We start from the raw sequence: 26,108 nt of genomic DNA, 5'->3' as shown, positions 1-26,108 counted from the left end.
GGGGAAGAGACATTTTCCTACTCGAAAGCTTCAAGGACTTCTTCAAAATTCTCTCCTCACTGTGGACCCCTGGAGGAGGCGGTGGAGGCACCACCACCACTCCCAGCACCACGCCCGACATTCCGCCCTCGAAGGCCAAGTTCAAGATCACCGTCGTGAGCACGCCCAGCCCCTCCCCGCCGCCTACGCCCCCTCCGGCTGGATCTATGCTGGCACAAATGGTCGAAACAAATTCCCCGCCGGCGGGTTACACCCTCAAAAGGTCGCCCAGCGATCTCGGCGAGCAGCAGCAGCCTCCAAGGCAGATCTCGCGATCTCCTGGCAACACGGCCGCCTATCACCTGACCACTGCCATGCTCCTGAACTCGCAGCAATGCGGCTACTTGGGCCAGCGATTGCAGTCGGTCCTCCAGCAGCAGCACGCCCAACACCAGCAGTCCCAAAGTCAAACTCCGTCGTCCGATGATGGCAGCCAGTCGGGTGTCACCATTCTGGAAGAGGAAAGAAGAGGAGGAGCCGCCGCCGCGTCTCTCTTCACCATCGACAGCATTTTGGGCTCTCGTCAACAGGGTGGAGGGACCGCTCCAAGCCAAGGCAACCACATCAGCAGCAATAGCAACCAAAATGGACTCAGCTCGAATGGCATCAGTTTGGGTCTGAAGAGAAGTGGCGCCGAGTCTCCCGCCTCGCCAAACTCAAACTCTAGTTCTAGCGCAGCCGCCAGTCCCATCCGACCGCAGAGGGTTCCTGCCATGCTGCAGCATCCTGGCCTGCATCTGGGTCACTTGGCGGCTGCAGCGGCGAGCGGTTTTGCCGCCTCTCATTCGGATTTTCTGGGTAAGTCTAGCAATCCCACTATTTTTAGCAAAAACCCCTTCTGCTGAATTTCATTATGAAGACAACTTAAGAAGAAACCTGTTCAGAGGATGCTTCTTCAGAACTCTTTAAAGTTGATATGGAACTTTTAACATTTTTAAATACCTTATTTCATGTATCTAAACTCTGAAATCACCTTAAGGCAGATCACTCATGCAGTCAGGAATCACCCATTCAGCCACTCACCCACTTCTATCCTGACATCCTCATCCTCACCCACTCAACCGAACCCCTCCCATTCCCAGGCGAGTCCTGAATGGCATTATTCATAATTAGGCAATGATCCGTGAAAGATGATTCCGCATTTCCTCTCCATTTTCCTTCGATTTTGCGGTGAGAGGATTTGCATTGGGCTCTAAGTCTTAGCTTGGGCCGGAAAACCAGGGAAATCCGGGATGCTGGGGTGGCTTTAAGATGGGCTCGGGACTTGTGTTGATTCGAGCGTGGATCTCAGGCGCAGATTTATGCAGAATACCGCTTAAATTCATTCAAAGGCTCCCCCGCAGGACATGAATATTAAAAACCTGGGCGCAACTTTTTTCCCCAGCTTGCTGCAACCGGAAACGGAAGCCACACATACGCCTACAGCTGGGGTCAAAGGAATAGATCCGTTTTTGTAATATGTTATTCATATATCATTGTAATATTCTTCGTAAAGATATTCACATGTTTTCCAAGTACTTAGTTTGCTGAAAAGGGTAAATAGTTTTACATGTTACTTGAACTGCTACTTATTTTCGTCTACTGTAAGCCAAAATGGCGGCAGTTTTATTTTGCGCGTTTCGTTATGCGCATTTTTAAGGATTTACCCAGGAATATTCCACTTACACCCTTTCCCGTGGCCCTCTTTCCTCCAGTTATATGATGATGATATGACTGTTATTCCAACCAGGGAATAATGAATTTTCCTTTTGTTTTCCCTGCAGTGGCGTACCCCAACTTCTATCCAAACTACATGCACGCTGCTGCGGTGGCGCATGTGGCCGCTGCTCAGATGCAGGCGCATGTGAGTGGAGCAGCCGCTGGATTGTCGGGTCACGGGCACCATCCGCACCACCCCCATGGGCACCCGCACCACCCACATCTGGGCGCCCACCACCACGGACAGCACCACCTCAGCCATCTGGGTCATGGACCTCCGCCGAAGAGGAAGCGTCGCCATCGCACCATCTTCACGGAGGAGCAGTTGGAGCAACTGGAGGCCACCTTCGACAAAACCCACTACCCAGATGTGGTGCTCAGGGAGCAACTTGCACTCAAGGTGGATCTCAAAGAGGAACGAGTTGAGGTGAGTTTAAAGCTTCTAATTTTGAATGCGGAAGAAGGTGTAAAAAGGGAGCAAGACTAAGTTTAATAAGTTTAACTTTATCGACCTTAAAAGTAATTTTTGTAAGCCCCCTTTGCTACCATTGTCAACATTCAATGCTTGTCTTTAGCTTTTGATCACTGTGTTCCTCCTAGCAGCCGCCCTCACTCTCTTTTTAACATTCTATTCTATTTGGCTCTAATTTCACGCTCGTTTTAATTCCCCGCGTGAAACCAATTGAGTGCTACACCCCCGCTCCTCACACTCTTCTCCACAGCACTCCACTTAACCAGAATCAGATTCCGAATCCGAATCTCTGGCATCTGCATCGCAATCTCTATTCTCTTCAGCGAGATTCTCCCTCTGAGAACTTCTACTTGTTTATTTAGTTGTCAGCGGCGTACATTTTGAGGGGCTTCTTCGCAAAACAATGCCAATCCCAATGATTCACTTAATTTGGGTAATGGGACTCGGGATACAACCGCATGTTTAAACGGATGGTGATGGTTATTTGCTCGCCGGTGGTTGCCCCTGCTGAATCGTATCATTGGTAATGTAAATATGCAGGGATTCCGCCTTCTGCGCCCTTGTAAATCCCACCCCGGGGGATGAACCATCCCTTTAACATCGGCAATTGTGATTCAAAGTCCATTAGTGTCGAGGAAACCCAACAACAAACAAACAAATTGAGAGGTCACCAAGGAAGAAAGTGACGACAAAAGTTGACAATTTAATTTGTTCACATTTTGGTGCATTGATGGGTGGCTATTTCGCGTCTTTGATGAGGATTACCCACGCTTTCCGGGCTACGGGCCCCGGATTCCGGGCCCCCTAGTTTTCGTTTCCTGGCAATATGTTTGTCAACCGGTCAAATGTTTAATCTAACCCATCCAACCCCATCTCACCCTCACCTTTCGCAGCGCAGGAAGGCGGACAAGTGCGACATTTGTTGACACTCGAAGGGTTTTGGCTTATGTTTAGCCTTGAGCTTAAGACAACTTACACATTAACATTACTAACCATTTAGGATAATGAGAGGCGTGGCGTTACTCAACCCGCCGGCGATTTGACGCCCGCTTTTTGATTAGGCGACAAATTTAACCCGCGGCGAGCATTGGAATCCAAAGCGGATTAGAATGAAGGTTGTAAGTTGTAAGTTGCGAGGTTGTCAGGCGGGAGGAGTTCTACAATAGGATAAGCAAATGAAAAGCCGAGGTGGGGAAGATTTCCCAGCTCTTCAACTAATTGGAATTCGGTGGACCCGAATCTGCTGGCTCACGGGGGCGAATAATTAACATACAACACACAAAAAGAGACTTCAAACTTGTCTCTGACAAGCAAAGTGGATGAGGAAAGAGACGGCAGCAATCGCAATCCCAAACCCAATCCCCAAGCAAATCTTGTGCTCAGTCATCGCTCGTCATTGACTTAAGCAGCATAATCAACTTCAGGTCTGGCTTCCAACTCGGAACCCCGGCTTTTGTGACTGCTACTGTTTAGCATATTTGCATGCCAAGAGTTGCCACTCGAGGCCTCCGAGCCCCCCCCTTTCGGGACAGTCTCTCTAAGACCCCAGCCGCTCCATAAGTGGCAATAATTATTGAAAATCTTGCCTAAGACAAACATCAGCAATAACAAAAGAGAAAACAAATGAAAAAAGCGAACAAATTCGAAGCCTACACATCCGATGCTCTAGCGGAAAAGAGTCCGTTCCATCGAATATCAATTGGGTAGCAAAGGCGACCCATACACACCCCAACAGCCACAGATGGCAACCAAGTTACGTTTATTAGTTAGGCTTGGATATAGTCATATAGCTATGTGCATACCAAAAGTACCAGAATTCATTCTCCAAAGCTCCGGACCGAAGTCTCGTAACTATTCAGTTCCCATCCAGGGCTCGTTCGGCATTTAAATGATCTGCTTATTTTGACTTCATAATTTACAATTATTATTTTTATTTAGCCACTCGAGGCGAGGGTCGGCCAGCTTGGGATCGGGCCGGATTGGATTGGTTTGTATGGGATTGGAACGCCAAACAGTAGCTCTACCTGTAGAGCAAACAAACCCGTTCGCTTTGTCCGCCTGCCTCTCTTTTTTCGCCTTGGCTTCTGTGGTGCGTGCAAGTCAAATACGCCTAATCCCGCAGCTCAAGTGATCGAGGTGATTTCGTTCTCCGATCAGACAGATATGGAGGGATATATGTAGCTGGGGATGTAGAGGAGGAATGGCTGGGCTGGAGGGCATTTCAAATATTTGTCTTCGGTCGTCGCCAAGAAATTAGTAATCATCAGCTTGGCATAATTTGTGCTCCTCTCTCCTTTCGATCGCTCAACTCCACAAATATTGATGTTACCCCTTCTCGGACTTATAGAGAGAGTGGAGAACCGAGAAGAATGTGCCCACTCATCACTCCCATCACTCCATTGTGAACTGATCTCTGTTGTGTCTGCTGTCTGCTGTTTTCTCTCACTGTCGTTTTGTTTTGGCCAGGAATTGAAAATTAAAAAGGGCTTGTCACCCTACTGCCTCCTTTCTTTCGAGGATCATCCGGAATCTCAAGCGTTGCCGCTTTGAAGTTGCACAATTGAGAGGCCTCAGCTTGAAAAGGGATCGGGTTTTTTCTACTTCGGGCCCACCTGCGTTGGCAATTAACTAAAATATGGCTTCTGTATTATAACTATTATTGTTATTGTTGTCTCTCCTTAGACACAATAAACACGTCCCTCCCCTTCGCCCTTGCTTGTTTAGCCACGAAATTGAATTAAAAACGGCAATGAGCTGGAATCAGCAGATTTCCGTTAATTTAACCCGAGGTCACAAACCACCCAGCACCCACCATCCACCATCACCACCCACTGGGTGAGCCACTCAACAACCTTTCCGCCCACAAATCTCACACCCCACACTCGCCGTAAATGCTGTTGTTATAATTTTTCATAATTTTCCATTATTCAAACACTTGAGTCTCGGGATGCGAATTTTCAGTTATCCCCCGAGAATTCTCGGGCAGCAAAGTGCGTTTATATCCTCGAGCCATGGAAAATGGAAAGATTGGAGGGGCGGGCTTTTTCCGAGGGGAGCAGACGCTTTTCCCATGTTTGCTTTACAGTTTTGGCTGTCGAAGCGTGTAACCGTAGACAAATATTATCGCTGGGGGAGGAAATTGCCCCCGAAGCTGCATAAATTTACACAAAAAACGCAGTGGGTGGTGAAAGGTGGCGCGACAGGTGCACTTCTCACTAAGCTCTTAAAAGGTCGTCCGCGTCGGCGATTAGCAATACAAAAAAAATTAATTTCATAAATAGGTTACATAGAAAAGTCGTTTTGAGGGTAAAAATACATTAATTTTAAAATGTTAACACCATTTTGATGTCTTATTCAGCGAAATTTTATAAAGTGCTCGCTTTTCTGATAATCCCAATCATAAAAACGGTAAAAAGAAGTTTCACTCACCCATTTTATTTTTGTGGTTCTGCTTTTGTTTTCTTCTTCGCATTTTCTCTCAGTAATATTACGGTTAACTGCACTTTGCAGGGAATATTTTATAAACTTACCTTTTTGAAATCACTTTTCAATCACAATCACTTAAAAAAAAATTACAAAAAATAAACACATTTCCAATAAGAAGGGTAAGAAATAGAATGGCCATGTATGTTTGTATGTACGAAATGCCATGCAAGTTGGCGCGTCACTCACACATACATACATACAAATAGGCGGGTTGTTTTTTCCCCTTTTAATCATATATTGTACGCATTTAGCCGCCTATTTCTTGACCTTACACCTCAGTAAGCACTTTTATCACAACTTTAAACAAATTTTCCGTGTTTTAATAGGAAAAAACACCTTTCACATAAGTGCAACTTTCACAGGGACTCTTTCCAATTGCCGGCGAGGACAGTTGTTGGTTTCGCCACCTGATCATATTTCTCTTTGGCCGCATAGAACCATAACTCCCAACGTGCTTTTAAATAATTTTAGACTATTTCTTCAATTTTAAACCGCAAAAGTTTGCATTTTAATTTGCTTCACCCTTCCTTTCACTTTGACTTTTCTTCTTCTTATAGCCAGCCCCGAGCACTTGCCGTATTTTCCAGCACTATTTTCTGTATTTTTGATTTGGCACTAACGCGATCTTCCTTAACCCTAATTGTACCTTTACAGTTTAAACAGTTTTTAGTTAATAATCAATCGGTGTGTTTCAGTTTAGCTCTTTAATACGGACGCGTGCAGTTCTTTAACCCCACAATACACTGAACAAAATAGGGAGTGGGCATGTGCGTAACGAGCAATTTTCATGGGTGCGCGATTTTAATCCAACAACACGACGAAACAGCGTCAACAATTTACCAAAAAAGGTTGGTTCTATGGTAATTGGGGTGCAGGTAGCGCCACCCATTTCGGTGACGAAGTTTCCAACCGACTTGTGCTGCCAATTTTCACTAATTAGAGTGACTGGCGAAAGGCAGCCGCCATTTTGTGCTTTCCACCCCCACCGCCCTCTCCCGCACGCATTCCCCATCTTAACCCCTGACTGCCGATTTTTATTAGCCTTTCCTGGAGCCAGGCAAAATGTGATGATTGCTGTTCTTATTTTTTGGCAGCCTGGCGCTCTCAATGTTTTTCGGCATTTGCCGGGACACATTTTCCGGGCCTGGAAAAACACGGCAAAATTAGGAGGCAAGCTCGAACGGCAGGTGCAGCGATTATCGAAGCGCAAAGTTATCATAGCAGTGCAACTATGGACTGCATTTTCGGAAACATTTCATGGTAATCCAGCCACGCAGTCAGCAGACTGGCCAAAAACCCAAAAATAACACACGCATCATGGTGGTCAGTCTGCCAACGGCCCCGCCCCTTGCATTTCCCAATTTCCCAGTGGGAAAAGCGAGGGGCGGGCGATGGGCGGTGGGCGGTGGGCGGCGGGTGTGTCGAGAGGGGTGAGAGGGGTCTGGAGCGTAAAGCGCTTTTGTAGTTAATTAAAAATCAACTGCCGTGGGTATGTTTGTTCAATGGATTTCATGCACGTTTCGAATGTGTGCCGCTCGTCGGCCTTTCTGCCCCCGGACTTTCCACCGCCCCTCGACTTTCCTGCGGTATCAGCGATTTATGCGCTTTTGGATGAAAAATCTGTGGCAATATTTGCAGTGGTCAGTGGTTCCGGAGATCTATCGACTCCAAGGCGCGAGCCAATGCATGTCAAGTTGTGCACTTTTGGGCCCCAAAAAAATGCATCGCCTGCTCCTACACTGAAAGAACAGGTGCCTCGGCATGTACAACTTTTAGTCCTAAAAATCCATTTCGCTCTCGATGTGTCTAAGGAAACATTTATCTATTCCAAGTTATGGAATATCTGGGATATCCTATATTTATGATCTTTATACTCCGCTTGCATGCAATCATTCCCGTGGCTATTTTCGCCATTTTGTCGGCATGTTCTTGAAACAATATGGGAAATCCCCGTCTCCCCGGACCACCACTTTTTGCGCCTTTGTTTATTTAATTTCTCCAAATTTTCACTGCGATTTTGGCGAGCGTGCCAGCCAGCGAGACGCGGCAAAAAACGCGCCCGCGGTTATGGCCAAATTGTTGTGCGTTAGTCAGATTTTAAACGCGTGGAACGGCGGAGGAGTGAGTTCGGTTTGGCCGGAGCGGAACTCTGTTGGCCGTACAAATTACGGGATTAGCAGAGCGAGCGCGTTTTTTCCGGCGCACACACACGGCTACCCGAAGTCCGGATTTGGTAGTTCCGTCGGATTAGGGTTCAATGCGAATACGGTTCGCTGGCCAACATTTAATTAAAATATGAAAATTTAATGAGCGGAAACGACGAAAAAACGCAATCAGGCGGTAAAAATCGCCACACATTTTTTCGCCCGCGGCCGGATGCGGAGTTTTTTGTTTTAGAATTTGTGGATTAAAACTGTTGCTTAGGTAATTATCGTGTTAGTTTGTGTGTTGACATAATTAAGCTGAGTAATTCACATATTCATGGCCGCGATTTTGAAAAACGCAACGTTTGTGTGTTGTCCTGTTGTTTTAATGACTTAAGCTCATAAAATTATGAAATTTATGAAAATAAATATGCAAAATATTCGGCGGGCGCGGGAGTTGTCTAAAATCTAATTATCCCGAAAACGGAAAATAAATGGAAATGGCAATTTAAACTGACATTTTGCGAGCACTTCAATCGCGTTGCCAACTGCCAGAGTTCAAAGGTTTCCAAGGCGAAACAAAAAGTAGAACTCCAAATGTTCGGGACACAGCTGCAAAAATGAACTCGAATTCAATGCAAACTCAAAAAACTTAAATGAGCTCTCGGATATGAATTCCCAGGAGGCGGAAATCCACTCGCCTTATAAGTTTAGCGCATTTCCCTGTCATTTCCTCATTTTCCTCTGCCACTTCCGTTTCCGCTTCCCCTGTTGTTTCAACAAATTCAGTCGATTTGCTGCATAAACATTTCCGGACTCCCAGAGAAAACTCAACTTTTTCCCCAAATGATAACATTGTGCAAAATCAACTTTCCACCGCTGCCTAATTGTTCTAATTAAACTTTTTCCTCCCAGCCAGTTGGCAGTGAGTTCTCGCCCCGAGTTTCCCCAGTATTTATTCAGCAAATAATCAAAAAACAGACGGACAAATAAACACATAGGGGTTGCAAATTCGCCATTGCACTCGGATTGGGCAAATAGAGAATCGCTGGGAGAACGCAGAGAAAGAGAGAAAGACTCCGCCCTCCGAGCAGGGGGAATGGGTTTTGGGGTAGCTTTGGGGGCTAATGACAAGGCAGATGGGTTCACTGTCCACGAGGGTGATTACATAAGGGATTCCCACTCCTCCTTCTCCTCCTCCTCCTCTACACCTCGTCGCCAGAATGAAAGCTTCCCCTTGCGAGGCAGAGATATCCTCCTGATGATGTTTAACCCCTAGTCACTTCACAGCCGCCTTTTGTTTTAATTAACTAAGTAGCAGGGGTCGAGGCTAGGCTGTCAAGGGGTTAAGCAAGGGGTTAAAAGCGGGATGAGCAGGGGGAGAGGGCGTGGCCAAAGCCTAATTAAAAGTAAAAATGCACAGTGAATCCAGCTCGGAAAATGGAAATGAAAATGGTCACGTTACCTGACTTATCTTTTCTTGTTTCTAAATACGAATTTTTCAAGATAAGGTCAGCTTATGTAATTGTTTAATAGTTAATATTTCTGACATTAGGTAGTAATTTTCGCACCAATGGTTTTCCCAACCTATAGTACGTCCCTCTGCTCCCTTCTCTCTCCCTTTTTTCAAAACCCACCCCTGTTCGGAATCTCAATTAATTACAATTACAATAAGTCATCTCATTAAGCCCGGAAAAGTGAGGAAAGCGAGTGGGAGGCTGGCTGTTCGTGGTAACTGGCCAAAAGATAAACGCCAAATTGAGAAATACAACTCTTAGAAGTGCAAAAAACCAGATACGGACAAGCGAAAAATGCTTAAATTATTTATGAGCGGAAATCGCAGGCAGAGCAGCCAGCTCCCGCGAGCAAAACGGATGAAAGTGTTTTTGAAGCCCCGCGCTCCAAGTAACCAAGGTAGCACCCCATCCACCACCCCACTGAATCTTGAGTGAAATAAAGGGAAACTGTGTATTCGTTATTAGGAAATTAGCAGGAAGTTTGGTGATACCAGTGGGAAGTGCCAAATTCTTAGATTAGAAAAATGTTTCAATTCCTCAAATAAAAGATACTAATAGAGCGCTTCTCCTTTGTTCCAGGTGTGGTTCAAGAACCGACGAGCCAAGTGGCGCAAGCAAAAGCGCGAGGAGCAGGAGCGGCTGCGGAAACTGCAGGAGGAGCAATGCGGCAGCACCACCAACGGCACCACCAACAGCAGCAGCGGCACCACCAGCTCCACCGGCAACGGATCCCTAACCGTGAAGTGCCCCGGATCCGATCACTACTCCGCGCAGCTAGTGCACATCAAGAGCGATCCCAATGGGTACAGCGATGCCGACGAGTCCTCCGACCTGGAAGTGGCCTAAGAGGGGCGTGGCACTGGGTGTACATATGGAACGATAGCCATGGAAGTGGGGGTTAGGAAGTGATTTAAGTGTATGTTGTGTAAATTGAAGGGAAACCTACCTACACCTAAACTAGTTTACTGAGCTGCACCCTTATTTATTTATTAAATTTGTACACGACTGACTACTTAAACTGGATTTAATAGTTCAAAGAGCCTGGCGATATTGGCCCCAGCTCATATACTTTGTTTTGTAAATAGACAGAAACCCATTTTCGAGCACTTTTTGTTACTAGGTTGTAAGTCGATAGGAAGGAGGGAGCCCTAGAAAATATCTTAATTATATTTAGTAAAATTGTACAGTCACCTAAATGTGCGCGAATGTATTGTACCAAACTAGGGCGTGAATGCATTTGTGGTCTTTGTTTCGTGTCCTGTGTCCAAGTCCAAAGTTTATTGCATCTATATACAGTCAAGTCTCCATAATGCGTATTGATAAATAAGCCAGCATACCATACTACACGAAAGCTAAGTGTCATTCCTCCAACGATTAATTCTAATGTTAAACTTAAACTAACTTATTGAGAACCGAAAATAAACCGAAAACTCGCCAAAAGTCAAACAAAAGTGCCGGAAAGTCGTTTAACTCTGGTCGGGAAACTTCGATGATAAGTGGGAAGACCCGGCGAGAAGCTTTCACACCTGCCACTCCACAAATGGGCGATGGGGATTCAAACGGGCCAGGAAAATGGCAAGTGGGTGGCGGCGGTCAGCCTGTTAGCAGCTTCGATGGTCACTTTGATGGCTTCGCCTCCAATCAACTCGCACACGGACCACACAAAGGATCTGGAGTGGCGGAGCACGGGGCCGGGCAATCCATGTGCATCCGCATCTTCTCCGCTCGTCGGCAGATGTATCTGCATGTCCTCTGCCGGCATCTGTTGGCCATTTTCATTCTTGCATTGCGAATCGGTCGGGGGTCGTGCCACAACAAGATGGAAAAGCCACTCAAATCATCCCCTGCACAGAGCGAATCACTTTAAGGTGCGCTGGAGAAACAAGATATATTTGCCTAGATACAGATACAGGAATTGTTTCTTTACTGAAAGATATCGTACGGAAATTGATTTCCGGGATGTACCAATTTTCACAGATATTATTTTATTAGATTTTTTCCAGTTTCGGGAGGAACTGCCTCGGAATTCTTCTCGGTTTGACTTACTTCACCTCCTCCAGCTTTTGAGTCGCCCCAAATTTGACTGACAAGTTGTCTCGTTTGGGCCGTATTGTGTCCTTTTCAGCTTGTTATTCCTCCCCATTTTTTTTTTGTTTTTCTCTTTGCCAAAGTTCCATCTTGTTATTTTCCTTTGGCGCAGCCGGAGCTGCAAGTTCAGGTCCATTCAGGTGAGAGACTCCGACGACTCGAATCGATGGCCAAATTTAAATTCAAATTTATTCTATCTTGACCCGACTTGGTTCCTTCTCCGCTGCTTGGACCTCCGCTCCTCGGTCGCCATTTTGCGCCCAGTCATTCCTGGCTTCTATTTGCATAGGCCTATGTATGTGATACGATCTCGAGTTACCCGCAATCCCGAATCCCGAACTCGAATCTGGGATCCTGGCTTCTGGCTTCTGGTTTTTGGCTTCTGGTTTTGCGTCGGGTTTTGTTTGCTGCCCGTTAATAGTTCGTGTAAAAATCTACAAATATTTGCACTCTATTAATTTTTCTGATTCTTTTTCCGAACCGTTCTCGAATTTCCTTTGTTTTTCCAGTGCACGCTTCGCATAATTTTTTCCGTTCCTGTTCTGTATCAACACAAAATTTAATATACACGCAGACCCATTTTCTCCACCCCCCACGCCCTTCCCCTCATGCAATTTCCACGTACAGCAAATGGTTTTTCCTGATTTCAAATAATTGTGCACTTTTTCAGAATAAGCACGTGTTAAATGTGTTAATTTTTTTTACATATTTATTCATATTATGATATAATTATTAAATGCAAGTGGGTAAATACGTGTATATACTCATATTTCTGCGTGTATTTTTGCGAAGGAGGATGTTAATATATATATAGCATTTTTTACATAATTTTTTCGACTACTTTTCTGAACCGCGCTTTGTGCATGTTCATGCATGTACATACATGCAGCATATGAAATATTTACCCATTAAATTTGCCTTTAATTAAATGTGCCCTCCCCGACTTTTTTTCATATTTATAGGAGCTCCCCCACATTTCGTTTGTTAAAATAAAAATATTGTTAATTGCAATTTATTCACATGAACACCTCTCTGCAATCCAAATGAAAAAGGGCGGCGAGCGGACAAAGTCATTGCAGTCGCATTCGATTTTAATATTTCATTATTTAATGTGGCCCTGGGAGCCAAAGGGGAAGCGGGGGGTTGGGGTTGGGGGGCTGGAAATCGAGTGCATATGCATAATGAATAACTCATTTGGAGCCGATTGCGATTCATGAGTGTGGCGGGTCCGATTCCAACGTCTAATTGGGAACGGATTGGGCTGGTCGAGGAATTACCATGGAACATTGGCGCACCGCTGCAGGGAAGGATTAAGGTCGTTGCCTTGGCAGGTTGCAGCGATCCGGCACTGGGATTGGCCAGTAATATTCATTTAAGATATTTGCAGCCAAAAGATACTCATTCTAAATCCTCACCAACTTATATGACATATTTATGGGCTTTCCTCGATTCACGAATTTTAGTTGCGAGGAAACCCATTGGGGAAATGTTATACACTCTGATTGGGTTATTTGGTTGCAGGACATCAAAAGCATTTCGTTTTGATTTTTCTAACCCTCCCCCACCCGGCCAGTGGCTGACCCACGTCATGGCTGCTGGCAAGAATCCTGCCGTAGATTAGCAGGCGAAGCAGGTGAGTTTAATCCATAAAATGTGCGATTATTGCGTTTATGCGGCCCGGGGCGCATTCGATATAAAATATAAACAAACGTTAGAGAAATTACAGCACAAAAGCCGAGCAAGGAGCAGCTCTCAGCTGGGCTCTCTCGCAGGATGTCCTTATGTGTACCACACACATGGCTGGTATCCCTTGGTTCACTCCGCTCCACTCTGCCCCTTTGCTCCTCCAAGGACCGACGCTTATTTGACTATCGATTAAAGTTTGTGGTCCTTGTGCACACAGCCCCGAGAGGCGAGTGCTCGAAATAATACCGGAGAAAAGATTTTCGATTAATTTTAAATGCGCCAGCAGGAGCAGCAATAAGATGGCAGACCAGGCCAGTTGGAAACACCAGGCAGCCGAGAAGTCCAATGTATAGAGAGTTGTGAAAATACTTAGAAGTTGTTACCAGTATCAGATCTTTTAGCAGCCCTTCTCCTCTCCAATCTCTTTCGGAAAAAGCCAACCGAATTTCAGTGCGCATTGTTGCGCGGCCTCATAACAGAAGATTATCCAATAGCAACCGGTCGCATCCTCATCCTCGTCCGTCGTCCGCATCCAAGGGCCTGCCGCCATGTCACCCTCGACCGGGGATAATGAACTTTTATGGCCAGCCGAGCGTGCCGTTGGGTTTTTGAGTCTGCGGCCTGTCCGCCCGCTGCCGCATCCACATCCCCATCCACAGCCACCTCAGCCTCAATTAGCTTATTGTCCCATTGTCCCTGTCATTGTCAGCTGCAAAATGGCATCCGAGCATGGGCGGTGGGGAGGCCGGGGTGGCCACTGGATGTCTCTGGGTGGCCCTTGGCCTCGCAAAATCCACAAGGAGCTTGCCAAGGTGTTAAGCCAGCTGAGCCGGGTGCCCCCAGCACCGAATCCTTACCGCTGTCGGGCCTTTGGCCGCTCCATTCCCCTCAAGCCTCTGGCTTAAGTCCAGCCAGCTTTTCTGGCCCAACCGGAGGAGTCTTAATCAAGCGAGATGCCCTCATGTGATCTAGATCTTTCCGTGTAATTAGAATACCTGGTACTTCAGAACTAACTGAACAATTCATTAAAAAACAATGTCGAATTAGTTACCTTTGCTCTAATTCACCATTGTTATGACCTCCGCTGTGAGCTCTCCACTTAATGGAGCGTAGGAGTCGTTCGTTGAGGAAGCTTAGGATCAGCAGCCGCATATGAGTAAATGGAAATTACAGACAGCCAGTGGGCTGGTCAGGAGCCATGGAGAAGCGTGGAGCGTGAAGTGGGGAACGGTCTTTGGTAATTGTTAAAAAGCAAAGCAAATGTTATTGCCGAACAAACAGCACTGGAAGCAGAAATCCATTCAAATCTCACAACTAGCTTGCCTCTAATCCGAGCCACAAATAAGGCGTGTGCAGAGGGTAGGGGGCGTGGCAGGGGCGTAGGGGGGTTCCTTTGTTAGGCACACACATGCGGAATCCATAGAAGCTATGGCTGAGCCTGGCCAGAAAAGGTACCCGTTCTCCGTTTCGTTTAGATTCGATTCGAATGTTTCGAAATTCACAAATGTACACTACGAAAAATAATCTTCAACAATTTGTTAAGTCTATTCAAAGCAGAAAAGTTGTCTTCAAAAGTTATAAACTTACAGATTCTCTTTATGTAAACCACTTTGCTGTTAATCAAGACACATTTCCAGGACTAAAGTACAACAACTTTAGATAAACTAGTATCTAGTACTATCATTTTTGTAAGTTAAGCATCCAAATATTTGTAGTCAAGTGTGGCGACCTTAGACATTAACATTGACTAGAAAACAAGAATATAACTATAGCAGGTTTCGCACTTCAGTTTTCCGCGATCCACACATTTTTGCAGTTAAGTTAAACTAGCTGAGAATTCGCCTAAGTTGGATTCACATGACATCGCCAGTGATGACACCACCGCCCACTGGGCCGCCATCATGCTGGTGATGATGCAGCTGCTCCACGAGATCAGCGATTCCTTCCACGCCTATGCTCAAAGAGGGCAGCGACTTGTCCAGCACCAAAAGAGAGGGAGGCGTCTTGGGATCGCCCTCTTCCATGCCAAAAGAGGACATGCCAATCCCGTCCAGGCACAGTTCATTGGAGGAGCCGACCAGCTGGGAGTGACCGCCGTAGGCCTGCATCTGGGACTGCTCCATGCTGAGAATGCAATCCGCCTTGAAGCTGTCGATCGTGAACTGGTCCACGTCCACGCTGAGAAACTTCATCTCGTCGTAGGCGGAGGAGCCATCGGTCATGTCCAAGCTCAATGAGGCGGCGAACTCAAGCCCCGGATGAAGCTGGGGATTGTGCTGCTCATGCTGGTGCTGCTGCTGCTGGTGATGACTCGAACTCCCGGCGTGAATCGGATCGGATGGATGCTGTTGAGGCGGGTGCTGCTGGAGCTGATTGTCGGAGTCCATCTGCGGTTGTGTCTGCGCTTGCGTTTGCGGAGGATATGTGGACCACTCCATGGAGAGGCCACTGCCACCCCGCTCCAGTTCCAGGTGGTCAATGTTGAGGTTGAGAAATATATTCGGCGACAGCCTGGAGGGCGACATGGCCCCCGTGCCGTAGGAGGCCTTTAGTTCGTTATCAAGGGAGTTCGAGGATTGCGGTGGGGTGTCCGGCAATAGAGTTCCACCTGAAATCAATTGGGGTCATTACTAGCGATTGGCTGATAGGTACAGAGATATCCCTTCTTACCCAGCGCACTATCCAGTTGGCCTAGCACGGCGCTGTCGTCGTAGGCCACGTCGAGATCCAGCGCTCCCTCCTTATAATCGCCGCCAAGCCCACCGATCTTCTCCTGCTTGCGCCACTTGGCCCGCCGGTTCTGGAACCACACCTGCACCCTCGCCTCCGTCAAGTCAATCCTTACGGCCAGCTCCTCTCGGAAGAACACGTCCGGATAGTGTGTCCGCTGGAAAGCCCTTTCCAGCTCCTGCAGTTGCAGTGTGTTAAATGTGGTTCTGCGGAACAATAGGGAAACTAGTGTTAGTGCACCTATAGCTTTTGTAGATACTTATGAAACTAGTCCAGTTTTTGGATTTATACCGCGATATACATTTGGCATGTATCTGCAATACCTGTATCTCCGCTGCTTGCGCTTCATTGTGCCTTTGTCCATGCGAATCCTGAGCTTCCTGTGGGTGGGCGTTGATTTGCGGAATGGGTGGCGAGTAGTGCCCACCGAGGTGTGGATCCCGCTCAATCTCTATATCTCCCTCGACGAGGATGGGGCTCTTCAAGCGCGTCGTGACATAGTCGCCGTGTGTTTTTCTATTTTTTAACGATTTTCGTCGACACTTCGAGGGCTTCGCGTCGCTGCTTCTTCTCGCTTTTCCGCTTCGACAAATTCCACGGCGGAAAAACTGTACAACAACAACAGCGAAAGCACGGATGAAGTCTTTGGAGACAGGCAGCTGCGGAGCTCAGCATAAGTCGGCCACCAGGGGAATCTGCATCTCCTTCGCTCCTGATTCTGATTCCGATTCCAAGTCCCGATTCCCTTTGCTCGAACTTATATAGCTGCTGATGGCTGAGCGATGTCAGATTGTCCAGCTGTGCATGTCCAACCTTGTGGCACGGGCACTGTTCTTGCCTCGACGACGCGAATTCGACTGAGGAGGATTTTGGATTTCCACGGGGAACAGTGACAGTGCGTGCTGTCCGCGACAGAAGCCGTAGAAGTCGTCCACAGTCCACTGGCACTCGCACACTCGCGGGCTCCCTACGAGCTGGGGTCTATACTATGTCTAAGAGGTCTGACCCGGTCTAGCCTCTTGGACAGTCGTTCTAGCCGGGCTTGTTATGCCAGTGGCGCTGCTCCTCACCCAACCTGGGCCAAGTGGGAGACATAGTGAGCTCATAATTTATGGTAACTCATGATGCCTTCGGAGGATGTGCACAGTTGGAAAATGTTTGAGAATTCTATATACGACTACAACAACTATTTTCACCATTCATCTACTTATGCATATTATAAAAACAATAAACATTAAACAAGACCATGAAACGGAAATGTATAACTAAGTGGTTTTCCCTCCATTGCGGGGAAATCCGGAAAGTAAAATACAATCGGAGTTGCATTTCCCACAGACCCTCACTCAAAAGTATACTATAGAAAAAGTTTCGGAGCCGTTTCGGAAACCAAAAATCCAGAAACCCACCCTGGTCAACGTCATCGATGGGAGGAGATCGGATTGCCCTTTGCCTCTGCACACATGTCTGGGTCAGTGGGCTTCTTTTGGCTACTCCCACCACCAGAAGTTCTCCACCTCTGCCGGCACTTGAGGCCTTAAAGCCATTTCCCCATTGAAGAATTGAAAGCAGCAGAGGAGTATAAATAGCCAAGGGACTCAACCCCATCAGCCGGGCCACTTGAGCTTGGCGTGGCTTGCCATTGTTGTGGTGTCAACTGTGGAGTCCATTGTTCCATCCTGTCCAGGTGACGAACCGTAATGGATGCTACTGCTCTCATCTCTGGCACAAAAGGTAATCCGAGAGCCGTCTTTTGTCCTAAATGGATATAAAAGTGTGGCGACTCCTTGGCCAGAGCTGCAGAAGGAGTACAGCGCTGGTCAGGCACAGATAGAGCAGGATGCCGTGGGTAAGTTTCATCTGGATAAGAGCCGAAAGATATAGAAACGAAATTACAAAGGAGAGCGCACAAGGATATACTCCGAACTGAAGTCATTTTAAAACCCTTTCGTTCCAAGTTGCCCATTTCCATTATGGCACTGGCGCTGCTTAGCCTGACAAATGAAGGAATCGCCAGTCAGTACGCCAGCGATGGAGGTTTTGACGAGGTGGTGGGTCTAAAGAGTCTGGAACAGCGCGCGGAGGAGCAGCAGCCCGATCACAGTACATCGAAAATGCTTAGTGCCCTGTTCGGATTCAGTCCTAGCACTCCACATCCCACGGAGATGGCGATGGTCATGCCCCATCAGCTGCCGCCCATGTACTATAACGATTTCTATGAGGATCTGCTGACCACTAAACGCAATGATGTCCATTCCGCAGGCTGCGACTGCAAAGTTACGGTTTGTTGGAATACCATTCAGCCGCATCTGGTGTTTAAAATTATTTTGTTATTTCCAGAACGAGCTCGTAGACCTGGGTGGTCTGCACTTCCCTCGCTTTCTGATGAATGCCGTTTGCGAATCGGGCGCTGGTCGGGATCTGGCCAAGTGCTCGCATGGGTCCAATTGCAGGCCACTGGAATATAAGGTTAAGGTACTGGCACAGACCTCTCAGTCAGATCACTCCTATTCGTGGATGAACAAGGATCAACCTTGGCAGTTCAAGACCGTCACCGTAACTGCAGGCTGCTTCTGCACAAAGTGATTGAATGGATGTGAGCAACTATCGTATGTGAATGTGAATTACTTGTATATTAAAGCGCCAAAAAGACGACAAAGTTGCTTTATTGTGGGGGAGATTCGATATGAAACAGATTATTATTTGTAAGGCATTCTTTCGATTCTTATATGTAGTAGACATAACTTAATGTACATGTTTGAGCTTTCTCTTGGATAACTTGTCTAGGAAATTTCGTGCCCGCAAGTCGTGTTCATCAGTAAAATTCGAAATGAAGCAATAATCAAAATAGCTCTTGTTGTCATTGATGCACGAGTATAAAAACTGTCTCACAAACATGAAAGATCTAAAAAACTTGAATGCATGTAAAGAATTATGACACGTTAAAATGAATAAAAGTTTTAAAATGTACAAGAAAAACAATTGCTCGTCATGTTACAAATAAAATGTACCTTGTTGACAGTATGTAAAGTATTAAAAAGGAAACTTCGCTTCACAAGGCATCAGGATAGTAATTGGCATTACTTCCCAGCTGAGTCAAGGCTCTTGGATGGTATACTTTTAAATGGAGTGTGGAATCTACTTAGCTTATGGACGGCTTCGTTTAAATAATACAAAACGCGAAATGTGCTTGGTATAGCAAAGGCTCTTGAGGCTAAGAGCGTGGAATAAGCCAAGATCCAAGTCCTAAAAGTGCGGTGAGCAGGGTTAAACAGACTCCATAGCCTTGTCTTGAAGGAGCGCCACTCTGTAACAATTCGGATTAGTTGGTAGTCCTAGTATGATGTATTATCTACCCACAATCACAAAGTAGTTGCACCGATCACCCTTGCAGCACTCGTTGCATGCCCAATCTTCGTACCAAATGTGGGTGCAGTACAGTTGCATATAGCGCTTCCTCTTGGACTGGCACTGCTCCTTGGTCATGCACCTCTTGGACACGTAGTACTGCTTCAGGGCACCCTCCGAGAAGTACGGCTGTGATCCCCAGCGGATCTCCGTACCGCAGACGTTTTCAAAGGGCTCGCAGGTCTTGATGGTGTTCAGGCACTTCTCCGTGTTGCCAGTCTGGTTGGAGCACACATAGCACTCCAAACCGGCCACGAAGTTTACTAAAAATGAGTTATTTATTTCAGAGGTTCTAAATATTTTACAGGTGTGGCCCAAGGTCGGGCTTCAAAATCGAAACTCACCTTGCGAACACAAGTAAACAGCGGCGAATAGCACCACAGCTATCTCCCACGATTTCATCGTAAATCTAGAGTAATTAACGCAATCGGAGCCGATAAGCTCAAGGTAAATAAACAAGTCAAATTAACAAACAAAACCACTCCCAAAAAAACATTAGCAACAAATTAGAAGAACGCGCGTTTTGCAGCACCAACTTCCCGGCGCTTTGCAGCACTGAACATGGTCAAGTGCTGCCACCTGTGGCGCTTGGTTATTAACATCTTTTAACTGGATAAATAATTGAGAGACACGTTGTTTGAAAGATTTATAAACCAAAAAGAATTAATAATCATTTTTTAAAGTACCCAGCTAATAGTTCTTTGGTGTCGAAAAATTATTGCATCTTGCAAACATGTTGCCGCCAAAAAGGCCAGACCTGGCGGGTAGCCAGCCGGTTAGCCATCACTGGTTCAGAGCGGTAAGTGCGCGCTACATTTTCTGTGCGAGATTTGCAAAGGCATTCTGATCGCCGCCTTCAGAGGTGCTGCTCCTGGACCAGACTACTGGACTACTACCGCGCCGTCATGGCCAAGAGTGATCAGGAGCTGCCCGATGGATTTCTCCAGCTAAAGACACAGGTTGCGGGTCACACATTCGAGGAAAGCAACGCGGAGGCAGTGGGTCTTCTGCAGGACTCGAAGGCGGGATGCGTACTTAAGCCTCTGGGGAAGCCGGAGTGCGGCGAACGGGAGCTGCGCTTCTATGAGTCACTCGCAGAGGCAGGTGCTTCAGGTGATAATGACCTTCTGGCGCTGCTCCGCGGTCACGTCCCCCGGTTTTACGGCCCCCTAAAACTGGTTGTGAATCGGCGCGAGCGCACGTTCCTGCGCCTGGAAGACCTCACGCGATCGTACGCAAAGCCGTGCGTCATGGACGTGAAGATGGGTAAACGAACCTGGGATCCAGAGTCCTCGCCCAACAAACGAAAGCTGGAGGAGGCGAAGTACGTTATGTGCAAGCAAAAGCTGGGCCTTTGCTTGCCGGGATTCCAAGTTTACCTTCCCAAGGAGGAGCACACTCAGGAGACCACTATCCTGCGCCACGGGAAAGACTACGGAAAGAGCTTGAATGTGGAGGGATTCAAGCAAACTATGGCCCTGTTTTTCAATGCCAGCACAAGTGATTCCAAGAGCAGGAGAGCGGGCTGTGAGTTGCTTTTAAAGGAAGTACTCCGCCAGCTGCAGGAGATCCTAGCGTGGTTTCAACGGCAGCGCCTGCTGCATTTCTATGCCAGTTCTTTGCTCATCTGCTACGACTATTCAAGACTGGCCGATCCCCCAAAGAGCCAGTCCTTGATAAACGGCTACCACCAAAATGAAGATGACCCCGCCAGTTGGGTGCGGGTCAAAATGATCGACTTTGCTCATGTTTACCCGGCAGAACATGGCTTGCCGGACGAAAACTACATGTTCGGTCTGCAGAGCCTGATAGAAGTCGTCCAATTAATACTCCACCGATGATGATCAAAGCGGACCAAGACCACTCAAAGATGTAGTAGAAGTTCCAATCTCATTGCAATGAGACACTTTTGTATTATCGTCTAAGCCAAAAGATTAGTCCACAGTAGATGCCCATCTGTTTAAGGAACGCGGAGCTACTCTAAACGTAGAATAAAACCAGATTTTTTACAAATTGTGTATGTACTTCGAATTTGTGAATGGGAATGAGAGGTGCGAGATTGGACTATGATGATGACTCATTGCGAGGCAATTATTTCTCCACGGATATGAGAAATGGATGCATTGGCAGTGATTCGTCTTTGTATTATCTGTAATATTACTTCAGACGGACAGTAAATATACACACTAACTATAAATCTATCTTATCTGTTTAAAGATAATAGAAGTCGTCATGCGAATACGATTAGAGATTATTCATGTAATAATTCAAGATCCAATGATATTCTGTATTTTGCGGCAGGAAAAGATCAAGTAAGAACAAATGATTTGAATAGTTTGGATTTATATATTGGTATCTTAGAGAATCCTACCACTAGCAGATAAGCTATTACAATTTATAGCGTGTAGTCCAGTTCGTACCGCTCATACTGGTTCTTGGGATCATTAGTAATCCGCGGATAGCCGGCAATCAGGGCGTCTTGACCTCCAATGTACAGCGAATTGTAGATCTTCCAGTAAACGTCTCTCACTTTGCGAGCGGGGTGGAAGAGTCCCTGTAGCGTGTATTGCAGGATCTTAATGGGTCCCAGGGACACCCTTAACCCGTCCACGGAATCCATGAAGGCTTGTACAAGATGGGGGGACGTCTCAAAAATGTTGGGCCACACGTAGTTGAGAAGATGCGTCAAAGCATCCTCGCAGCCGAAACCATACACTCCCAGTGACATGTGCTTGATGGCAGAGCAGGCGGTTTGCCGGTGGACAAGATCTCGGTCCATGAGGGCATCTTCCAGAAGTGGACAGACTGCGTATATGTAATCCTTGCCCATTTCTCCGATGTATTCAAACAGGAAAGACAGGGACTTCAATACACCATTCTGGACGTTGAGCTCGGGCACTCGGTACTCGTTCATCAGAGCAGGGAGCACGGTAAAAGGTCGACAAGACTCGGCCACGATGGCAATGGCCACTGTGGTGCACACGCGGTTCTGACGCTCCTGTACCTTGAGATTATTCAGTAGAGTAGCGAGCACGTCGTGGGGACCAATGGCTTTGGCAATGTAGCCAAAGGTGTTCACAGTAGCTCTCCTAATGGCCTTCTTGTGGGCCTTGAGCAACTCCAGAAGCTCAAAACAAATTCGCATCCACTCGCGAGCGGACACATACTCAGGTCCTCGATCTGCAATTCGTCCCACCAGGTCAATACAGTTCTCTTGCACCTTCTCGTGACGATTCTTTAGGATGGGTGTAAGACGAGGCAGTAAATCCTTGATAGGAGGCGTCATTTTGGTCATTCCAATCACGTTTACGATGGCCTTCAGGGCTCCCAGGATGCTACCCAGTACTTCGGGATACTCCTCACCCAAGTACTCGTAAAGCACAACGCCCAAGTGTCCCATTAGCTTCTCCTCCTGGCACGTTTTCATCACTACCGCTATCCTCGAGATCAGATCCGCTGCCTGCTGACGAACTTTCGCGGATTTGTTGTTCAACCGCCATAGAATCGTTCCACAAATCTGGGGCAAATAGGGCTTAACTCGCTTGCCCAGCTGATTCACGATGGTGCCGAAACCATTCAACATCACCACATCCTCGGTGGTCTGCTCCTGGAAGGCATAGAGAATGCCATCGATAAGCTGCTCCTCCAAGCGCGAATCGATGTCTGCTGCTCCTAGGTTGCCCATGATCTTCTCCACTGTTTCCATCACCATTTTCCTGTACTGCTCGTTCTCATCCTTCAGGTCATCCACCACACGATTGATGATCTCAGAGGCGCCCACCTTGTTGGCAATCTCCACGGTGGTGTCCACTAGCTGGCGGTAGTTACGTCTGTCCAGGGCCATGCGGTGATTCCAGAAGAACTTGAAAAAGTGCGGAAGAATCTCCTCTTTGATGTACTGCGGTTCCACACCATCGGTGGCGCAACATTGCTTCACCACCTTTAGTACAATCTTTTTCATTTCCTCATCTGGAGACTGGAACTCGCGGATAAGAATCAACATCACTTCACGCGTATAGTAATTAGCGTACTCGGCGTCCATCAGGGGAATCAAATAGCCAATAGCCTTGAGGAAGGCGGCCAGACCTTTGCCGCGATGAGTGCGAATACCCTTCCAAAGCGGCTTCAGCACGGAATCGAAGGATTCAATGCCGTACGGAGTGGCTGCCTCTGCCAAGGCAGCAATGGCCAAGGCTGTAATTGTGCGTACCTTCTGCTGCTCGTCCACTAGTCCGTGCTCGATAATCTCTACCAGAGCTTTAAGATGCGGCAATATAGCACATCCCATCAGGATGGCAATCTGCTGGACAATTTTGATGCCAGTGTGCCGCGCTTGCCAGGATTTTTTCGACTTGCATACGGCTTTTAGGAAGGGCAGTAAAGAGGGAATTCCCAAAGCTGAAGCGACCACGGCAAAGGCACGCGCTGTGGTGTTTCGCACATACTCATCGATGTTGTCAATGTCCGGTCTCATAGTGGAGATCATGGTCGCCAAACCTGCGGCCTTGGCCAGGTTGGAAATGATTTCTCTGCCTTCTATGCGAGCGTAGTGATCTTCATCAATCAGCAGCGGTTCAATGACCACCAAAATCTTGTGCACATAGGGTCGCACCAAATCGTCCAGTTTGTACAAAACACGATCAATTACCTTCACTAATAAATGACGCTCTTGGTCCTCCAATGTGGGCGACATAAGCAACGGAAGAATCTGGTTGAACAAAGGTCCTGCTCCGAATTCCCTTGCTTTGTCCGTAATCTGCCTCAAGGCCGACTTCCTCATTGGTGGCGAGCCGTTCTTGATGGTCAGCAGTAGCTTCATTATCTTGCGCTCCTTGAGTTCCTCAGGCGACAGAGAATCTTCGTTCACGTCCACAAGGAGCTTGTCAAAATATTGCGCATCCTCTGGTTTCATGAAGGGCAGATTTTGCCCCTTTGGTTGGTTATCCATGAATTTGGCATTCTTGTCCTCCACTTGGATGAAGAAACCGGCTGGGGTGCCAGCAATTGGCGTAGGCGTGGCCATCAGCTTTCTCCCGGGAGTGCGCAGTGGAACATATCCAGCTGGTGGCGGTAGAATTTTGTAACCAGGAGGAAAGATTTGGTCCAATTCTTCGTCTGTGTATGGCCTGTTTCTCTCGTCGATTTCCTTTTCCCAGCGATAGGCTTGCAATTGCTCTGGTGTCATCGCAGCCAGAGCTCCTGCAGAGGGCGTGGCCATGGCCATTGCTTTGACTCCGATAGGAGTACTGCCTCCGGGCGTCAGCATGGGAGTAGCATGTCCCGGAGTCACATGTGGCGTCATACTGGGAGTCATATTTGGAGTCATGGCACTGGCATTTGTGGGCGTAATAGCCGGAGTAGCATTCGATGGAGTTTCATCCCAGCGAGAGCGACGTTTGGAGGCCCCGGGGGTGGACTCGATTGATATGCTCTCCGAACCGCCTCCGCTGCCTGTGCGATCTGGCTTTGGAGTCTCGGCCCATCCGCTGTGTCCGGGAGTCTCACGCTCCGTTTTCGGGGTCTCGTCCCAGCGATTTCGGCGGGCCGATTTCTCGTGTCCAGGCGTCTCGTGTCCTGGAGTCACAGCGTGGGCCGGAGTGGCGTCCCAGATGCGGGTGCCCAGTCCCGGCGTCGCTCCTGGCGTCTCGCTACCCTTGTGACCCGGAGTCTCATCCCAACGGTGGTCACCAGGAGTTTTCTGTGGGGTAAATTAATATTTTATGATATCATCCATTATACTTCCCACAATACTCACATCTTCCCAAGTTGGGGTAGCTGCGCTGCTTGGCGTGGCCATCTTGGCCGGGATGAAGCTATCGCTGACCGTCTGGTCCCATCTGCCTCGCTTTCTGCCGCCGTCCTTTGGTGCAGGCAGGTCCCCATTTGAAGCTGACGACGATGTAACGGTCTTAACCAGAGTTCCCTCCTTGGTTTTCTCCAGGATTCTTCGGCGGAGCTCAGATTCCTCGCCCTTTAGCATCTGCTCCCGCATGATGTCCGTGTATGTGCGAGAGCCCACATCTGGGGTTTTCCCGCCATCGGCAAAGGGATCCGCTCGATCTGGGGAGATGATGATGTGACGTCTCTTCTGCCTGTACTCATCCTCCCGATCGGCAATCGTTGGACGCCTGCGGTCTGCCATGGGATCCACATCCTCCTTGCCCTGGGTCACGTCCTTCAGCACGGAGGCCGGCGCCGTGTACGTGGTGCGTTTCTGGGGCACAGGGAAGCCGTCGTCCTCATCCTCATCGACTTCCTCGGCGTCGTTGGCCGCAATGGAGGTGTTATACCCCTCGTAGCGCCCCTTCCCCTTGGCGGCATCATCGTCGTACAAGTCGCTGTCGAAGAATCCTCCGCTGTCCAGCAATCCCACACCGGCTGCTGCGGCAGTAGTCTTGGCCAGCTCCGTCTTCTTCTCCTGGATCACGCTGATCTGTGCCTCGATATCTGTGGGTAAAAATTGATAAAGATACTTGATTTTCATAGCAGACCACTAGCTTGGAAAACCGGTCGATCCCCATTTGTGTGTGCGGTGCGTTTTGGTGCGCAGATAAAAGAATGTTCCCGTCTTTCCAATGGCGGTTGTTTGCCATCGGGAGTGTTTATATCACTTACCTTCATGTGTTCGCGGAATATTTTCCATTTTTATAAAAACTTTATCAAGTGAAGACGGCGTACATGTAAAACCAGTGTTGCCAGATGGTTGAAGCGCCTGGTCGCAGTGTGACCGAATAGATACGAGTTCTCGGAAAACATTCGATTTCTTAATTTTGGTCCTTTTTTAACAACACTACCACATGTTGTAGAAGATATTTTGGTCAACTTTTATTACTAAGTTCAATA

At 47.6% G+C, this 26,108-nt stretch overlaps 6 protein-coding genes across 6 annotated transcripts; 3 read left to right on the top strand and 3 right to left on the bottom strand.

The window, feature by feature from the left end:
* Window positions 1-10,786, top strand: LOC6617279 (homeobox protein goosecoid). Its single transcript, XM_002041570.2, has 3 exons — window positions 1-837; window positions 1,803-2,164; window positions 9,936-10,786. Exons 1-3 carry the CDS (start codon window positions 207-209, stop codon window positions 10,200-10,202), a joined length of 1,260 nt encoding a protein of 419 aa, XP_002041606.1. The 5' UTR covers window positions 1-206; the 3' UTR covers window positions 10,203-10,786.
* Window positions 10,787-14,705: 3,919 nt separating this feature from the next.
* On the bottom strand, window positions 14,706-16,722 carry LOC6617278 (homeobox protein OTX). The gene is made up of 3 exons (XM_002041569.2): window positions 16,184-16,722; window positions 15,801-16,066; window positions 14,706-15,738 (listed from the first exon to the last, which is right to left on the bottom strand). The coding sequence occupies exons 1-3, from the start codon at window positions 16,222-16,224 to the stop codon at window positions 14,984-14,986; spliced, it is 1,062 nt and encodes a 353-aa protein (XP_002041605.2). The 5' UTR covers window positions 16,225-16,722; the 3' UTR covers window positions 14,706-14,983.
* An 859-nt stretch (window positions 16,723-17,581) lies between these two features.
* LOC6617277 lies at window positions 17,582-18,462 on the top strand. The gene is made up of 3 exons (XM_002041568.2): window positions 17,582-17,706; window positions 17,816-18,139; window positions 18,198-18,462. Exons 1-3 carry the CDS (start codon window positions 17,698-17,700, stop codon window positions 18,441-18,443), a joined length of 579 nt encoding a protein of 192 aa, XP_002041604.1. The 5' UTR covers window positions 17,582-17,697; the 3' UTR covers window positions 18,444-18,462.
* A 28-nt stretch (window positions 18,463-18,490) lies between these two features.
* LOC6617276 lies at window positions 18,491-19,796 on the bottom strand. Its single transcript, XM_002041567.2, has 3 exons — window positions 19,610-19,796; window positions 19,218-19,528; window positions 18,491-19,164 (listed from the first exon to the last, which is right to left on the bottom strand). Exons 1-3 carry the CDS (start codon window positions 19,665-19,667, stop codon window positions 19,072-19,074), a joined length of 462 nt encoding a protein of 153 aa, XP_002041603.1. The 5' UTR covers window positions 19,668-19,796; the 3' UTR covers window positions 18,491-19,071.
* A 251-nt stretch (window positions 19,797-20,047) lies between these two features.
* Window positions 20,048-21,279, top strand: LOC6617275 (inositol polyphosphate multikinase). Its single transcript, XM_032715272.1, has one exon. It carries the CDS (start codon window positions 20,171-20,173, stop codon window positions 21,104-21,106), a length of 936 nt encoding a protein of 311 aa, XP_032571163.1. The 5' UTR covers window positions 20,048-20,170; the 3' UTR covers window positions 21,107-21,279.
* Window positions 21,280-21,591: 312 nt separating this feature from the next.
* Window positions 21,592-25,984, bottom strand: LOC6617274 (splicing factor 3B subunit 1). Its single transcript, XM_002041565.2, has 3 exons — window positions 25,881-25,984; window positions 25,021-25,712; window positions 21,592-24,963 (listed from the first exon to the last, which is right to left on the bottom strand). Exons 1-3 carry the CDS (start codon window positions 25,906-25,908, stop codon window positions 21,661-21,663), a joined length of 4,023 nt encoding a protein of 1,340 aa, XP_002041601.1. The 5' UTR covers window positions 25,909-25,984; the 3' UTR covers window positions 21,592-21,660.
* Between the last annotated feature and the right edge of the window lie 124 nt (window positions 25,985-26,108).

This window comes from Drosophila sechellia, chromosome 2L, assembly GCF_004382195.2.
Source record: "Drosophila sechellia strain sech25 chromosome 2L, ASM438219v1, whole genome shotgun sequence".
NCBI classification, from domain to species: Eukaryota; Metazoa; Arthropoda; class Insecta; order Diptera; family Drosophilidae; genus Drosophila; species Drosophila sechellia.
This window is presented reverse-complemented; position numbering and strand designations above follow the sequence as displayed.

Excerpts from the sequence above, each read along its gene's own strand:
- LOC6617278 (XM_002041569.2), bottom strand. The coding sequence starts at position 16,224 with ATGGACAAAGGCACAATGAAGCGCAAGCAGCGGAGATACAG. Across the intron at positions 16,067-16,183 it reads CGCAAGCAGCGGAGATACAG|AACCACATTTAACACACTGC; the intron begins GTATTGCAGATA and ends ATTGTTCCGCAG. Across the intron at positions 15,739-15,800 it reads CCAACTGGATAGTGCGCTGG|GTGGAACTCTATTGCCGGAC; the intron begins GTAAGAAGGGAT and ends AATTGATTTCAG.
- LOC6617277 (XM_002041568.2), top strand. Across the intron at positions 18,140-18,197 it reads GCTGCGACTGCAAAGTTACG|AACGAGCTCGTAGACCTGGG; the intron begins GTTTGTTGGAAT and ends TGTTATTTCCAG.
- LOC6617279 (XM_002041570.2), top strand. The coding sequence starts at position 207 with ATGCTGGCACAAATGGTCGAAACAAATTCCCCGCCGGCGGGTTACACC. Across the intron at positions 838-1,802 it reads CTCTCATTCGGATTTTCTGG|TGGCGTACCCCAACTTCTAT; the intron begins GTAAGTCTAGCA and ends TTTTCCCTGCAG. Across the intron at positions 2,165-9,935 it reads TCAAAGAGGAACGAGTTGAG|GTGTGGTTCAAGAACCGACG; the intron begins GTGAGTTTAAAG and ends CCTTTGTTCCAG.
- LOC6617276 (XM_002041567.2), bottom strand. The coding sequence starts at position 19,667 with ATGAAATCGTGGGAGATAGCTGTGGTGCTATTCGCCGCTGTTTACTTG. Across the intron at positions 19,529-19,609 it reads TGTTTACTTGTGTTCGCAAG|TAAACTTCGTGGCCGGTTTG; the intron begins GTGAGTTTCGAT and ends ACTCATTTTTAG. Across the intron at positions 19,165-19,217 it reads GGTGCAACTACTTTGTGATT|AGTGGCGCTCCTTCAAGACA; the intron begins GTGGGTAGATAA and ends GAATTGTTACAG.
- LOC6617275 (XM_032715272.1), top strand. The coding sequence starts at position 20,171 with ATGGCCAAGAGTGATCAGGAGCTGCCCGATGGATTTCTCCAGCTAAAG.
- LOC6617274 (XM_002041565.2), bottom strand. The coding sequence starts at position 25,908 with ATGGAAAATATTCCGCGAACACATGAAG. Across the intron at positions 25,713-25,880 it reads TATTCCGCGAACACATGAAG|ATATCGAGGCACAGATCAGC; the intron begins GTAAGTGATATA and ends TTTTACCCACAG. Across the intron at positions 24,964-25,020 it reads CTACCCCAACTTGGGAAGAT|AAAACTCCTGGTGACCACCG; the intron begins GTGAGTATTGTG and ends TTTACCCCACAG.